A 14,522-nucleotide genomic window follows, 5' to 3' on the forward strand; every position below is an offset into this window, starting at 1 on the left:
TATCAATCCAGCCCATGGTTCCGCATCAACAAGCGGCGAGTTGGCATGGCAACGCGCCGTGCCGGGAGTCTGGGAAACCACCACAAAACCAGCTCTGACGAGCATGGGCCCACTCCCCGCGCTGCGGATCCTGTATCGTCCCTTTAGTATTCTTTAGTTTTATCGAGATCGAGGCCTTGAATCCATACAATAGCCATCTCTAATTGCTATCCACCCTGACTTCCTCTCTTTTCCCCTGCAAGGGCTGGTGATTTCCCCTGCGAGGAGTATGGGCATCCGTTGGTTCCTAGAGAAGGGGTTGGCCCTCCTGTGGCCGTCGCTATGGAAATGTCCCTGATCGGGTAATTATGGCCGGTGATCACCGTGATCTTGGTCTTCATGGTCCACTGGGGCTGATGTTATGAACCGATGCGACACGATGTCATTGCGAGCCTTAGAGCCTGAGGCATAAACATACATGCCCTGCTGCGTGTAATCATGTGATCTGTCCCTTATCGATAAGGCACTTCGGCTCTTACGTTCTTCCGCAAAATAATACGCTATCCCCTAAATAGAAGCGGATCCAAATCATGTGACCACACAACGATTTTAATCACCAACCGAGTCCCGCCCACATCGAATTTCTTCTCTTGTCAAGGTTAAGGAAGACAACTTGTCGAGGTAAGTTTATATCCCCTGCAGAATCAGAAATATAGCCTCAAAACCATGATGTAGCCCTTGCGCACATTGGCTTCGATGCGCTACTGTTCCTGCAAATAATCTGCGCCCAGAAAAAAAATCTTATCTGAGCCTCCGACTAACCGCCACCGCAGGCCTTCATCAAGATGCAGATCTTCGTCAAGACCCTTACGGGTAAGACTATCACCCTCGAGGTTGAGTCCTCGGACACCATCGACAATGTCAAGTCCAAGATCCAGGGTAAGCGAAAATCCCCAAACCTTCAATATCAACCGATCGCCGAAACAGAATTCTAACACCCCACTTCCATAGACAAGGAGGGTATCCCCCCTGACCAGCAGCGTCTGATCTTCGCTGGTAAGCAGCTGGAGGACGGCCGCACTCTTTCGGACTACAACATCCAGAAGGAGTCGACCCTTCATCTGGTGCTCCGCCTGCGTGGTGGTGGTAAGAAGCGCAAGAAGAAGGTGTACACCACCCCCAAGAAGATCAAGCACAAGCACAAGAAGACCAAGCTGGCCATCCTTAAGTACTACAAGGTTGACGGTGACGGAAAGATCGAGCGTCTTCGCCGCGAGTGCCCCGCCCCTGAGGTATGTCTAAACCCCCGCTCTTGCACAAACAATATCGAATGTCCATGACTAACTTTGACTCTTTTAGTGTGGTGCCGGTGTCTTCATGGCCGCTATGCACAACCGCCAGTACTGCGGAAAGTGCCACCTTACCTACGTCTTCGACGAGTCCAAATAGATGGATCTCGTCTAACCGCGGGATTTCCTTGTCGAGTCCGGGCATAGCTGGGCGAGATTATTGTGGTCTCGGGGAGATGATGGTTGATGGTTACTTCTGTCAATACATAAAAAAATGACAAAAACTAGGCTACGCCAATTTTGATCCCTGACTTGTAAAGAGTAGACGTAAAATGATTCGCAATTTTGCGTAATAATAATGTATGAAACGAATGGCTAGCTGATGTTGAAGCTACTAGTCCGTGTTCATAGTGCAGCACGTAACTAAGACTATCACAACCTTCGAGCCATGCAAGAATGTAATGACCGTATGATCCCCTCCACGGCGATGTATCTACATCCCCTTCCTGATGTTGTCATACTTGCTCTCCGGGAAATTAATAGCATTGGACGCTTGATCCAGTGCCCCAACCCCACCAACAGCATTCACAAATGTGCTGATCAAGCTCCCGCCATCTCCCTTATCACCGCTAGCTTCCCACCACATTCCACCTCCAAGCCCACGCTGCCTCACATAATCGGCCTTCTGTCGACTAACCGCTTGATTGTCATAAGAAACCATTGTGCGTCGTCCACTATCATAGCACCATGAAGCCCCAATACTCTGATCCGTCTGTTCTGATGCCCCAGGCCGCGGCAGCGCCTTGTAGTCCCATACGCCATTCTCCCAACTACCTTCTCCAACTCCGGAGAATTGTGATCCAGGGCCGTCGGTGTTAGTGAACGCACGGCCATACAGTGGCATTCCTACAACGATCTTGTTAGGCGGCACCCCAGAATGGACATAATGGTCTATAGCAGTGTTGGTGGAGAAGGGCGTAGATCCGGGAATGTTTCCAGATGGGTAAATATTTGCTTGGTGGCCAGCTAGTGAATCCCAGCTACCTGCGTAGTCGTAGGCCATCAAATTGTAGAAATCAAGGTAGCGGGTCATCTCAGCCAACTTGAGGCGATTGTAGTTGGCTGGTCCAGCAGGTGAAGCAATTGTCAGCTGGAACTTGCGGTTTGGGCCCGCAGCACGGTCGAGATGCTGGTTGATGTGTCAGTCATATGGCTGGATTGGTTTGTCCATGAATGATATGGAACTCACCTCGCGACAAGTTCGAAGCAAGTCAACCAGGTCCTGGGCCTGACCCTCGTCTGTACATCATATTAGGTTGACATCGCGATACGGAAAGTAGCAAAACACAACTTACTTTGAGGGTATTCCCAATCGATATCAAGTCCTATGAAAAGTGATCAGCGTGTGAGCTTTATTTTCTATCTGGTTATGTGGCTTTCTCTTCTCAACATACCATCAAATCCCAGATCAAGAACCAGTCGCGTCGCAGTCTCGGCAAATCTGTTACGCCCTTGGTCGGTGCTGGCGGGCTGGGCAAAATTGGATGAGTAAGTCCAGCCACCAATGGACAGAAGGACCTTCAGCTTGCGATTCCGTTTTTTAAGAAGGAATAGCTGCTTGACGCATCCATATACATTGCTGCCTGTGTCGTTCCATGAGTCGTCGGCGTAGTGTTTCTCGATGTCAGACCAACTATCGGTCAGGTATCTATATAATATGTTCAGCATCTTTCTCCAACTAACGAACTTCTGGAACGACCAAGAACTTACACCTCACCACTTTCTGGTCGAACATTGGCAAATGCATACAACACATGGGTCAATTTTTCGGCAGGCAAGTCTTGTGGGTTGTAGTTGCGACCATAAATGGCCTGGAGTGGGGTTTGTCAGTTATATATTCATCTAAGGACCATGAACAACTCAATAAAAAATGGACCAGGCGGGAGTAGTGCAGCCGCAGTAGAATTAAGAATATAAAATGAGATCGTGCAACATACCCAGTTGACAAAGTAGGCAACGGATTTCATTTCGGACATGCTCACTGCAGGTGGGGTCGTACTGAAGTACCCTGAATATTGCACAAGAGCAGCCACAAGCACCACGAACGCAGTAAAATATGTAAAAAGGGAGAATCGAAAAGCCACGTTTTCCCACTGATGATAGAAAAATTCAATGTTGAAATGAAAAAAACTGTCTATCAAAGAAAGCACCGCCCTGATCTTTGAGTGAGATGATATAAGAACGGAGGGGGTACCTAACGTCGCAGCCTAAATGTTAGCGGACCTTTGTACCTTGGCGGGCAGGATATAAATAACAACGCCACACGGTCATTGACGGCAGGGTACTGTGGCTGTGCGCGGTGTGGGGCTTTCCATACCTGTGGCTGGGGAGTATGTATACTAGATCTCACGCAAAACAAGTTTGATAATATCACGAAATGAGTATCGAGGCTGTGTAAAGCTGGTTAATTTGATTCTATATCGCGGGCTGGACTCGAGACGAAAATTACTACTGTGGAATTGGATTGTCCTTTTTATAAGGAGATCATACAAACTCGAGAACCGTGCAGCGTGACTACTTGGACTGCACATGGTCCTTGTACAACCTGAAATATCAGTCATGCTGTCATTGAACATTTTTTTATCTCGACTAGACCTGGCTATATCGGTGGATAAAGTAGTGTTTGATCATCTTGAAGGTAAATGGTTGGGTGCTATTCAAGCCTCGTGATGAGTATGAAGTGATCGGATGGAAGACCAGTCATTAGCTCTCCTTCTGTATGGGGTAACTTAGAAGAAAAATGTGTAGTAAATATGATCATGAGTGTTAAAATCGGGCGGTATCTCACATACTGAAACTTTGAGACAATCAGCATTTCAACTTTGGGACTGTCGAAGGAATAACAAATCCAAGAAGGTTTAAAAACCGCTTGGCAAAAGTTTTGATCAGAGACAATGGCGCTGAGTCAAAAGTAGATACATGTATTACATATTCATTCAATGGTAACTTCAGAACAGCCGTCCAATTCAAAGTGACCCCGCGCCAGAGACGGGTATTTATACATACCAAATCCCCCTTCTTTTATAACACAAGCAGAAACTTGAACGCAAGCACCCGAATCATAATGTAGTCATGGGAAGAAACTCCACCAAATTGAATGATAAACACCTTAATATTGATCTTGACACTCGTTGAAGGTAATCAAAGTAAACACAATGGGGATATAGAATGTAAAGAACAGTAAACAAAAGAAATCAGGCCGAAAGAATCCTTATATAGTTACATATAGGTATGACCCTCGCGCCTTTGTCTAATAAACCATAAGTGAAACCTGAATTCCAGTAGAAAGATCGAGATCCAAATCCTCTTGAAACTTTGTTCCAGTCGCAAGTTTTATCCAACCATTTTGTATTGAGTTTGTGCTGGCAGCAGCAATAAGCAAGTTTGGTTCGCCAGACACTACTGTTTCAACCGTCAGTGCGGCATCTCCGACGATTATATTGCCCCCCAGTCGAAGCTCGCTCATGGATTCAATGATGATAGATGATGCATAGCGACGATGGTCATATTCTGGATCCAAGCAGGCCGATCGGAGAGAAGGTGTGAGTGCCAGACGAGTGGAAAAGGCTGTACATGAACCCAATTTATTTTCTCTCGAAGAACATGGTCTTGTATACCAATGATCTTGCTGGTCTCCATATTCCAGGCAACGTTGGCTGATGACGGGAAAAGTAGCCACACTGTGCGTATCTTTGATAATCCGAAACCAATTATTGCTTGTACCGACTCCAAGTATACTTGGTGTAGCTTTTATCGATCGCGTCCGTGGTTGATCACAGAATGGCCAATAAGCTTGGAGATTATTCTCGTGGTCAATTCCAGTATGTTCAAGTGCTATTATCGAATCAAATATAAGACTTCGGATCTTTTCTGTACTGATGGGTCCAATTGTTGGAATGCTGACAGATGAGTCAATGTCATCGTCAGAGTGGCAGCGAGTCCAACATTTTTTAATACATTCTGGGTCAGCAACTCGATGTCTACACAGTGAAGTGCCGTGATTAGGCCTGGCTTTTGTGTGCGATAATCGAAGAGCGTCCCAAAGCGTCACTCTTTGGGCATTTCCAGTGCATGCGCTCACCTCCAGGCCAACGTATAAGTTGAGAAGTGGCTTCAGTTTGATTTTCTGGGATTTGCACTCATAGATGATGGTTGTCTTCCACTTCCGCATTGGATTTCGTTTAAATTTTATAACAGGTCCAAAGCTGAAGTTGAATCCTCCGGTCGCTTGAAGATCAATACCATCAAAGGTGTTATGAGCCTTGTGTGTATCATAATACTTCAGCTGCGAGATAATTCTCGATTGGAGTTTCTTGATTTCCAAGGAACAGTTCAGGTTGAGTGTCAATCCAGTTGGATTGAGGCTGTCTGTTCCAATCAAGATTTGAGAGGAGCTATTCAAAAGAATAGGACGTTCCTGTAGGTTTATGATATAGTCTGGGATGTGCTTCTGCCAGTGGCATTCTATCTCCCTCAATGACGGATCAGACTGGTCTTGACGACGAAGAGGGATTATGTATCCTGTTTCTGTTCTGAGGATTGGACTCAGTCCAGGCGCCCCTCCAACTATCTCTATCGGACCCCAAAGCTCCTGAAGGTCTTCGACAGTCAGTGATATTTTCATTTCCCTGGAGTCGGCATTTGGCTCGTCTGCCCCCAAAATCCAAATTGGACCACCAATGAAATTCTTCAAACATGCTAGCGGTCGAGGAGTAAATGAATATCCGTAGCCGACTGAAATCTTATCCATCTTTGAATTCCAAAGGTTCTCATCAAAGCGGCATACATGGGAGCCGGAAAATGAGACCAAACCGATCGAAAGAATTGTAGTCATAAATTGCCAGTAAGCAAGCCACTCCGGATCTAGCCCATGAGATACACCCAGCGATAAGTTGCCAACGAGATCTTGGACAATCTGTAACGCTGTCCCATGGGTTCTATAGGGGGAAAACTGAGGAGAACTTACTATCTCCTCTGACAGAATGCAATTACTTATCTGGTCCAATGATATGTGCACCGAACGTGCAACATCGGTTCTGGATGGATCCTGAACCAGAATGGACAGTGCATTGCCACAGAAACCTGCTCCGTGCAACATGCTAAGGGCTTCTTTCACTCCAGTCAAGGATTCCAAACACTCAACTGCTGACTTCTTATGCACTTGCGGGTTCTCGAGGACACCGCAGAGCTTAGCGGTTCTGATTTCAAGCATATCCAATTTTCTATAATGGGCAGTGGGATTCAAAAGATGGCCCATATCATCACCATCGGGGATTCCCGCGTCAATGTCAAACTCGTCTGCTTCAGGACATGTGATGTCAGTGTGCATCGAGCATGACGGTGACACAAAGTCTGTGTTGGAGAAATGAGATTCTCCAGCGGTGCTTTGGGAGGCAGTGAGGTTCGAGGGCGAAGTTACAGCACCGATGGGCTGCTGCAACATGCCCCGGGCGCTCCTCCAATCCATTGGCTTGAGACGCTTAGCTTCAAAATACTCATTGTCCCCGTCAATGTCCTGGATAGTTTTCATGGGTGCATTTGCTTTCTCTGATGCTTGCAGCAAGCCTCTAAACCCTGGGGCCTCAGATCGACTAAACATTATATTGTGGGAGCTAGCTTGACCCCATGATAGAGCTGATGGGGTGGTTTTATCCTGTGATAGGTCGGGGAGCAACCTTGTCGTGCCGTGGTGAGCTTTGGACCGTGAAATTCTCACTGGGCATGAAGAACGCGCTCTGGTCGAAAATGATGAGTTACTCGCTGATCGAGAAGCTGGGTTGTCGGGTAGATTCTCTGGTGCCGTTCGTTCTTCTCTGATACTAATACTAGTACAATGACTTATCACGCATTTGTAAAAATCGTTCCAACTTTTGACGGTTGTACTGCAAATCGCGCACGATGGAGGACATGGAAGCGCAGTTTTGGCCTTGTTTATTTGCTCCAAGCTTGGTGATGTGAGGTGTACCGATCGGCAATGGTTGCGAACCTTGTCGATTCGGTGATGGGTAATGTGTGAACATTTGGGCACAGGGCAGCGGTATATATACTGAGGGAAATGTTGATCGCTGATATGGCGCTTGCAGGAAGCCAAGCTTTGGAACTCGATCACCTTTGAATTGCAAAAAGCAACAACACATCGATACTTTGTTGTTTCGTTATTCTCTGATTGTGCAGCTCGTGGACGTTGTTTTGACGGCATCCGCCGGCCTGGCAAGGTGGGAATGGTATACCCTTCCGAGTCGAACGAGATCGGGTTAGGGGAGACATCTGTGTTTTTTAAGGTTATTGAATCTTTGTGTGGAGGAGGACTAATCGAACCTGTGAAATTATAATGATCGGAAGGTTCCACTGTGTTCAAACAGCCATAGCTATCTGTTGTGTTTTCCGTGGAAAGGGAGGAATATGAGGTTGGCAAGCTCGAAACACCAGATGAAGAAATCTCCGACCCATGCAAAGCCGATGAAGGTATGGTCGAAGAGGAAGGTAGGGCGAAACCTGACTCTTCGGTCAGTAGATGGTGAACTCCCACGTAATTATAATCCTGCCAACTCGAGGAGACAATATCCCCAAAAGGGGATTCTGGATGATGTAAATCCAGAGAATAGTCATAGAATTCCTCCATGACAATGGAATGGTATCCCAGGTTTCAGAAGGAATAAGACTGGCATTAAGAACGAGCGCCTTCTGCCTGGGGTTGATAATGGGAAGATCGCCTCGTAAGAACAAGAAGGAGTTAGGCATGCATGGAATGCGCACAGTTCTCTTTCTCACCCGGGTGAATTAGCGCGTGCGGCTGATAGGATTGATGCATCTCTATCACTAGTATGTATCCTCTGCCAACCATAAGGCAGGATTATGCGCCCAAGTGATGTTTGTACCGAATTAGATTCGAGTCTGAGCGAGGCGGAGTGGACCCTCAGCACAGCCGGATGGCTGAGTTTCGCTAAGCCTTGCCCATTCGATGCTCTTCAGGATATCAAGAGTCCCATAATCAGCTTTATGAGTTCATATCATTTCAGAAAACTCGAGAAGCCATGAGTAATATCTGCTGCGGTTAATTATCAGGGAGCGCGCGACTGACTCGTAGCAGGTGGAGATGAAGAAAGTACCAACCGGCCCGTCCCGCCCGATTCTTCAAATGTATCCAAGTCCAGACAGTCACTTTAACATCATTCAACTCTACAACAGCTCTCCGATGGGCTATTTTTAAAGCGAAAGAAATTGCTGTTCTTGAGATGCTTTTCCCGATCAAAGAAGGCTGGTTCCAATATGGAGCAATTTCTGCCCCCAGCCGCACAGGGATATGGATATGGATGATTACTGGTCATCGCTTGCCATGTCCGGGCCAGTCCTGGATTTGCAAATTGGGGACCAGGTCAGTATCTCATGGAATCCAAAATTCTACCACATACACAACCCTGAAACATGCTGTCTGGTGGTATGTACAGTGGACAATTGGTTAGGCGCGACCCCACGGAATCCATTCCGCTTGATCGGCAATTAAGCTTGCTGAATGCGGGGGACTCCATCAATATCCGCACGTTGCACAACATTCCCTTTTCTACTTAACCATTGCCGCGGCTATAAGAGGGGGCATTGCGTTTTGGAGGTTCAATTCGGTGGTCACGGCAGCACCATATAATCACGTACCGCGCAACAGCAATTCCAATTGTAATCGGCCTTCAAAATGAGCATCGACCAGCCAAAGTCACCTTCTCATCTAGAAGATGAGAACATGTGTTCTCCAGAGTCCCTGCCGAGCGACTCCCCCATGGTATGTTCAGCTCCAAGGTTTATATGCATGTCAATTGTTGGTGGATACTGATTCATTGTAACTCTCAGAATTGGTCATGGTTCAGGAAGCATATTATATTATTCCAATGTGCTTTCTATGCTCTTGGCCCAGGCTTCACCAGTTCTATCTTGATCCCGGGATCCAATGATGTCGCGCAGCAATTCGGCATATCCTCACAAAAAGCGATTTATTTAATCGCAGTCCATGTCCTTTTCTTGGGGCTGGCCCCTTTTTTCTGGATCCCTTGCATAAAGGCATTTGGGCGACGCCCGGTGTTAATCGCCAGTGTTTCTTTGTCTTGTGTTGCTGCTCTGGGCGGCGGGTTTGCAAATACCTATGGGACTCTCATGACTGCACGTGTCTTTCAGTCATTTGGTGTGTCGACTGGCTTCATTCTGCCAGGTGTAATTACAGTGGATCTATTCAAAGCCGAGGAGCGCGGGCGCAAGAATGGTATATGGACGCAAATGATATCAATTGGTGCACCTCTGGGCGGTGTAATAGGAGGACCCGTCGTATATTATGTTGGTTGGAAATGGGTGTTGTGGCTCACTGCAATCATGAATGCGGTCCAGACCATAGGGTTTGTTCTAACCTGCCCCGAGACTTCGCATTTGCATCGACAGAATGGGCGTGGCCATTTCCGTCTGTGGGATGTCTTAGAGCCATTCTTAGTCCTTCAAGCGCCGCATATCGTCTTGATCGCTTTCGCGTATGGTGTTTCTTTTGCCATCGTTTCGGTCGGTCTTGCGACCATCGTGCCTATTGCCCTGGGAGAAATCTATGAGTTCAGTGCAGTCTCCCAAGGGCTTTTCTTCTTGGGGCCTTTGATTGGTGCACTGATTGGTGAGCAATTGGCAGGTCCAGCAAGTGACTGGATCATGAATCGCGGACGTCAAAATTTTGAGTCAGGGGCATCGAAACCGACGGGCTTGGAGCGTCGGCTTCTGGTCGGAATGCCAGGGTTTGTGTTCGCAGTCGCAGGCATATTGATATTTGGTCTTACGCTGCAAAACAAAACACATTGGATGGGACCTTGCATGGGATTTGCCATCGCAACCTTTGGGTTGCAGGTGATCACGACTCCCTTGAAAACATACTGTGTTGACTGTCTCCCGGCGCAGTCAGGGTCAGTTCTTCAACTTATAAACGCCGTTCGCCAAATTGTCTCATTTACTGTCCCATTCTGGAGCCCTAATTTGACTGCCAAACTTGGTAATGGTCTGGGTTATGGTGTTGAAGCTATTATCTTGGCCTTCTTCTCCATGGGCTTCTTGATGGTGCTATGGAGAGGTGCCAGTTGGAGAAACAGCATACCAGTTAAGGGGTTGAGAGATTGAGCTGCGGACTCTGCAACTAATCAATTATTGGGTCATGGATATTTGTTTCAAAACGTTGCCAACTTGAAACACTTAGAGTACCAATTGCTCCACATGCCTAAGCAGTGAATTGCTTGCCAGTCATCTACTGTGAGTGGCTATGTATAAATCTTGTTAGTTTTTAACGGTGGGAAATAACACGGTTAGTTCGCACTGATAGCCGTGTTGCGGCTTGGCTTATCAGAAAATACAATATCATCATTATCTCGAGAATATATGATCATGCACATGTGATGCCCAAGTGCTGCTGACTAGGTAGACAATGGAATATGGAACTAGACCTAATTGGGATGAGATGACACAACCAATCAAAGGCGGTGGCAGAATGAGGGGGCGATTTTCTGGGGCCGATAACAAAGTGGAGCTCACCACGAGTCCAGCAATGACTTCAATACAAGCTCGTGCTGGATGGTGGTGATTACAGTCCATAATGGCGTTCAGGCGCCTTTCCTCCTTCTGGGTAAGAAACTCCGTCAAGATTTAGAAGACCACGCTAATCACTATGCTTTATGACATCTGCAGTCGCGGCAGACCTCTCCGATATCGAGCCGCCAATACCCGCAAGGCACCAGGATGCCACCCACTACCAACACGCAATATGAGGAATTTGAGCCGTTCTTATTATCAGATGGACCTGTCGAAGAAGAAAGATTTAGGACGCGATTTATTCGAAGGATTATTCGAACATGGAGCGAGGTGCCCGACCTGATAACCTCAGAACAAGCAGTTGGGATATTCAAGTGCAGCCTCGCATATCTGCTAGCATCGCTAGCAGTTTTCATACCGTTTATTGGGAGTGTTTTGGGCAACCAAAATGGAAAACATTTGGTTGCTACCATCACGGTATACTTCCATCCAGCGAGATCGCAAGGCAGCATGTATAAGGCCCTGATTTATGCCTTTGTTGCTTTTCTTTTCGCTGCCTTTCTCTCATTATCGAGTATGTGGGTTACCATCGTATTTCACAGAAAACACGACTTGATCGAACTGGGCCATGCAGTGGTATTGATATTTTTTGTCGGTGGTGGGTTCGGATTTATTGGATGGTTCAAACAAAGATTAAACGATCCACTCGTCAATGTTGCATGCTCGTTGGCTTCCGTAGCCTCCGTCCTCGTCATTACCCGAGAAGGCGCTGTGCAAACAGGCGAACTTTCCTTCACGAAGATCTCTCAAGTACTAAGGATGGTTCTTTTCGGCATCGGGATTTCAACAGCTGTGTCATTTTGGATACTGCCTGTTTCTGCCCGTAAGAAGTTTCGCGGAGACCTCTCCACTCTAACAGGAACAGCAACAGTGTTGCTTATGAGTATCACCGAAAGCTTCTTACAAGGTGCGGACCATGGCCTCCAAACACCTGAGTTTACCAAACTGTCTCAAAGTCACGATAGAATCTTCGGTCGGTGGTCAAAGTTACTGGGGGAGACGAAGCTTGAGCACTATATGGCCGGTACAACTCGAGAGCATCGTCTCGAAAAACGCTTAGTGTGTTTCATGCAAGATATCACCCATATAATAGGAGGTCTGCGCGGGGTGGTTACCTTACAATCCAAATTACTTGCACCGACCAAATACACAAGACGAACACAGCATTCGCACATGGGAACCGACGTTTCCAACTCCAATGGACCAGAAAATCCCACACTAATCGATCCACCACAATCTACTCCACGAGGAAACAATCAAGTCCATGCGAATGAACCAGAGGCCTCTTCAACCCACTCTGTAACCCACTCCCCAGCTGAGATTTTCGAGACATTGACATCTAGACTCGAGGTTTCTATTGTAAGTGCGACATATTAAATGCGATATGCACCCAGTACTAATTCACCCTCCATAGGTCTCACTTGCTTCTACTCTAAACGAAATTTTCACGGAGGTGTCCTTTGGACCCGCTCTTGATGAAAACAATGGTCTTAATTTCGACGAGGCAAGAATCCGAATCGATTTGGCTATTGACACATATCGAGAGGCTCGAAATTCTGCTTTTGCTTCGCTTTACCGTGAATGGGGGATAGTATCTCTCTCCCCGGTAGATAAGACCGGTCTTGAAGAAATTCTCGCCAATTGCGAGTATTTTTCTGTTTCTTTTCTCGAATTAAGCGAGCAGCTGAAACAAATGTTATCAGTCTTGGCAGAGCTACAGGCTGAAGTCAATGAAAGACCCAATGGGAAATCCTGGGACTGGCTGCATCCCTCACGGTGGTGGGCCAACCGGCAAAACATGGGCCTTGATTTAGACTCAGGTAATGTATCATCATGGAACGGTTCCCCAAGGCACACATTACTAAACTATACTTTTTTGTAGCGCCTTTGTCAAGCGAATACAGGGTCGCATTCGATAGCAGAAACCCAGCCCAAAGTTCAAGTACTCTTGACCAGTCTGAGGATCATCTACGAGGGTGGCCAAGAAACCAGAGTGCCAAGGATAATGTCGTCAGGCCCTTTTCTTTCATCCGAAAGGACGAGATTAAGTTCGCCCTCAAAGTAGGAATTGGAGCAGCACTTTTTGCCTTGCCTTCCTTCATATCCTTTACAAGACCTTTTTACCTATTCTGGAGAGGCGAGTGGGGTCTTATTTCATACATGTTGGTTTGCTCGATGACCATCGGTGCATCGAATACTACAGGCTTCGCTCGTTTCCTCGGTACATGTATTGGTGGTCTTTGCTCAATCGCTGCTTGGTACATCGCAGGAGAGAGGGCTTTCTCACTCGCCTTGGTGGGCTTCCTCATGGCCCTTGGGCCTTTCTACATGACAATTGTCAAAGGTCAAGGCCCAATGGCCCGGTTCATCCTACTAACCTACAACCTTTCTGTACTTTATACTTTTTCCTACTCTCAACTCGAGTTAAAAGACCCAGAAAATGGAGAACATCGCAATGTCACAGAGATCGTTCTGCATAGAGTGATCTCAGTCATATCGGGTAATATATGGGGTATTATCGTCACACGAGGCATTTGGCCTATTCGCGCGAGAACGAAATTGAACGAAACTCTTCTATCCTTGTGGCACAAGCTCGTTCTAATTTGGGAATCTGAGCCGCTAAACACATTGTCCAATCCGGGCGCAATAACACCCGTCCTCTATATGAGCTCTCGTGATAAAGCAGAGATCGAACGCCTCCTTTCACAGCTTGAACCTATTCAAGTTTCGGCCCGCTCCGAGATTGAACTGAAGGCCCCATTCCCAGATGCTGCATACTGTAACGTTATTCGCCGCACGAAGGACATCGTGGACCATTTCCATTCCATGGATCTTATTCTTTCTGCTATTCCTACACCTTTCGAGGGTCAAATATCCCTGTTACGATATACTGCAACTACCAGGCAGCAGCTGTCTGGTTGTATCAGGAATTTGCTAGCCGGTAAGTCTGAACTGGGACAGGGAACACGAATGATATGAGGCAATACAGTGGATATGCCTTGTTAACTCAGATAAATAGCTATTGCCTCGTCGATGGAGCTTGAGCATACTAGCGACCTCCCAACCGGTGTAAACGACTCGCGGTATCAACTCCTATCGCAAATATCTCTGTATCGTCAAGACAAGAAGGCATCACACGCGACTAACGACGAAGACTATATCCTACTCTATTCCTATGGTAAGACTCTTCTCAAGCATTGCATAGTGAATTTCTAAGTCGCTAACAAATAACCAACAGCTCTTGTAACCCGCCAATTGTCGAATGAGATCGTTCAAATCATGGGTGAACTGGACCATATTCTCCCATCTTCAGTGAACCATCTAGTTGGTGACGTTAGAGTTTAACTTAAGCAGCCGGCCTGCATGAATACATGGATATGTACATTTACGAAGTTATTATGTCAACCATAGGAGTAATTAGTCTGCCACGGATCCCCGAGGTTTAACCATACCCATGATATACTACGGCAACCCTAATATCAACCTGAGGCACCAAGTCCCTTACTCCTTAGAAACAAGGCATCAAACCCGTTAGTTAAGTTAACTAATCTGGTTCCGTATCCACTGTTTGACCAAGTATAAGGTTAATTGAGA

The 14,522-nt window shown here is 46.8% G+C and overlaps 4 protein-coding genes across 4 annotated transcripts; 2 read left to right on the forward strand and 2 right to left on the reverse strand.

Moving 5' to 3' along the window:
* Positions 1 to 1,761: 1,761 nt before the first annotated feature.
* N7478_003641 (glycoside hydrolase family 18 protein) lies at positions 1,762 to 3,304 on the reverse strand (the record flags this gene model as incomplete). Its single annotated transcript, XM_056919855.1, has 6 exons — positions 1,762 to 2,457; positions 2,518 to 2,567; positions 2,624 to 2,653; positions 2,723 to 2,976; positions 3,039 to 3,139; positions 3,266 to 3,304. 6 exons carry the CDS (start codon positions 3,302 to 3,304, stop codon positions 1,762 to 1,764), a joined length of 1,170 nt encoding a protein of 389 aa, XP_056783013.1.
* Positions 3,305 to 4,578: 1,274 nt separating this feature from the next.
* On the reverse strand, positions 4,579 to 7,348 carry N7478_003642 (uncharacterized protein; the record flags this gene model as incomplete). The annotated part of the gene is made up of 3 exons (XM_056919856.1): positions 4,579 to 6,243; positions 6,295 to 7,141; positions 7,197 to 7,348. 3 exons carry the CDS (start codon positions 7,346 to 7,348, stop codon positions 4,579 to 4,581), a joined length of 2,664 nt encoding a protein of 887 aa, XP_056783014.1.
* Positions 7,349 to 9,015: 1,667 nt separating this feature from the next.
* Positions 9,016 to 10,463, forward strand: N7478_003643 (uncharacterized protein; the record flags this gene model as incomplete). The annotated part of the gene is made up of 2 exons (XM_056919857.1): positions 9,016 to 9,102; positions 9,378 to 10,463. The coding sequence occupies 2 exons, from the start codon at positions 9,016 to 9,018 to the stop codon at positions 10,461 to 10,463; spliced, it is 1,173 nt and encodes a 390-aa protein (XP_056783015.1).
* A 612-nt stretch (positions 10,464 to 11,075) lies between these two features.
* Positions 11,076 to 14,273, forward strand: N7478_003644 (FUSC family protein; the record flags this gene model as incomplete). Its single annotated transcript, XM_056919858.1, has 5 exons — positions 11,076 to 12,287; positions 12,343 to 12,748; positions 12,811 to 13,869; positions 13,948 to 14,106; positions 14,167 to 14,273. The coding sequence occupies 5 exons, from the start codon at positions 11,076 to 11,078 to the stop codon at positions 14,271 to 14,273; spliced, it is 2,943 nt and encodes a 980-aa protein (XP_056783016.1).
* Between the last annotated feature and the right edge of the window lie 249 nt (positions 14,274 to 14,522).

Source organism: Penicillium angulare, assembly GCF_028827245.1.
Source record: "Penicillium angulare strain IBT 27051 chromosome Unknown utg000003l_segment0_segment0, whole genome shotgun sequence".
NCBI classification, from domain to species: Eukaryota; Fungi; Ascomycota; class Eurotiomycetes; order Eurotiales; family Aspergillaceae; genus Penicillium; species Penicillium angulare.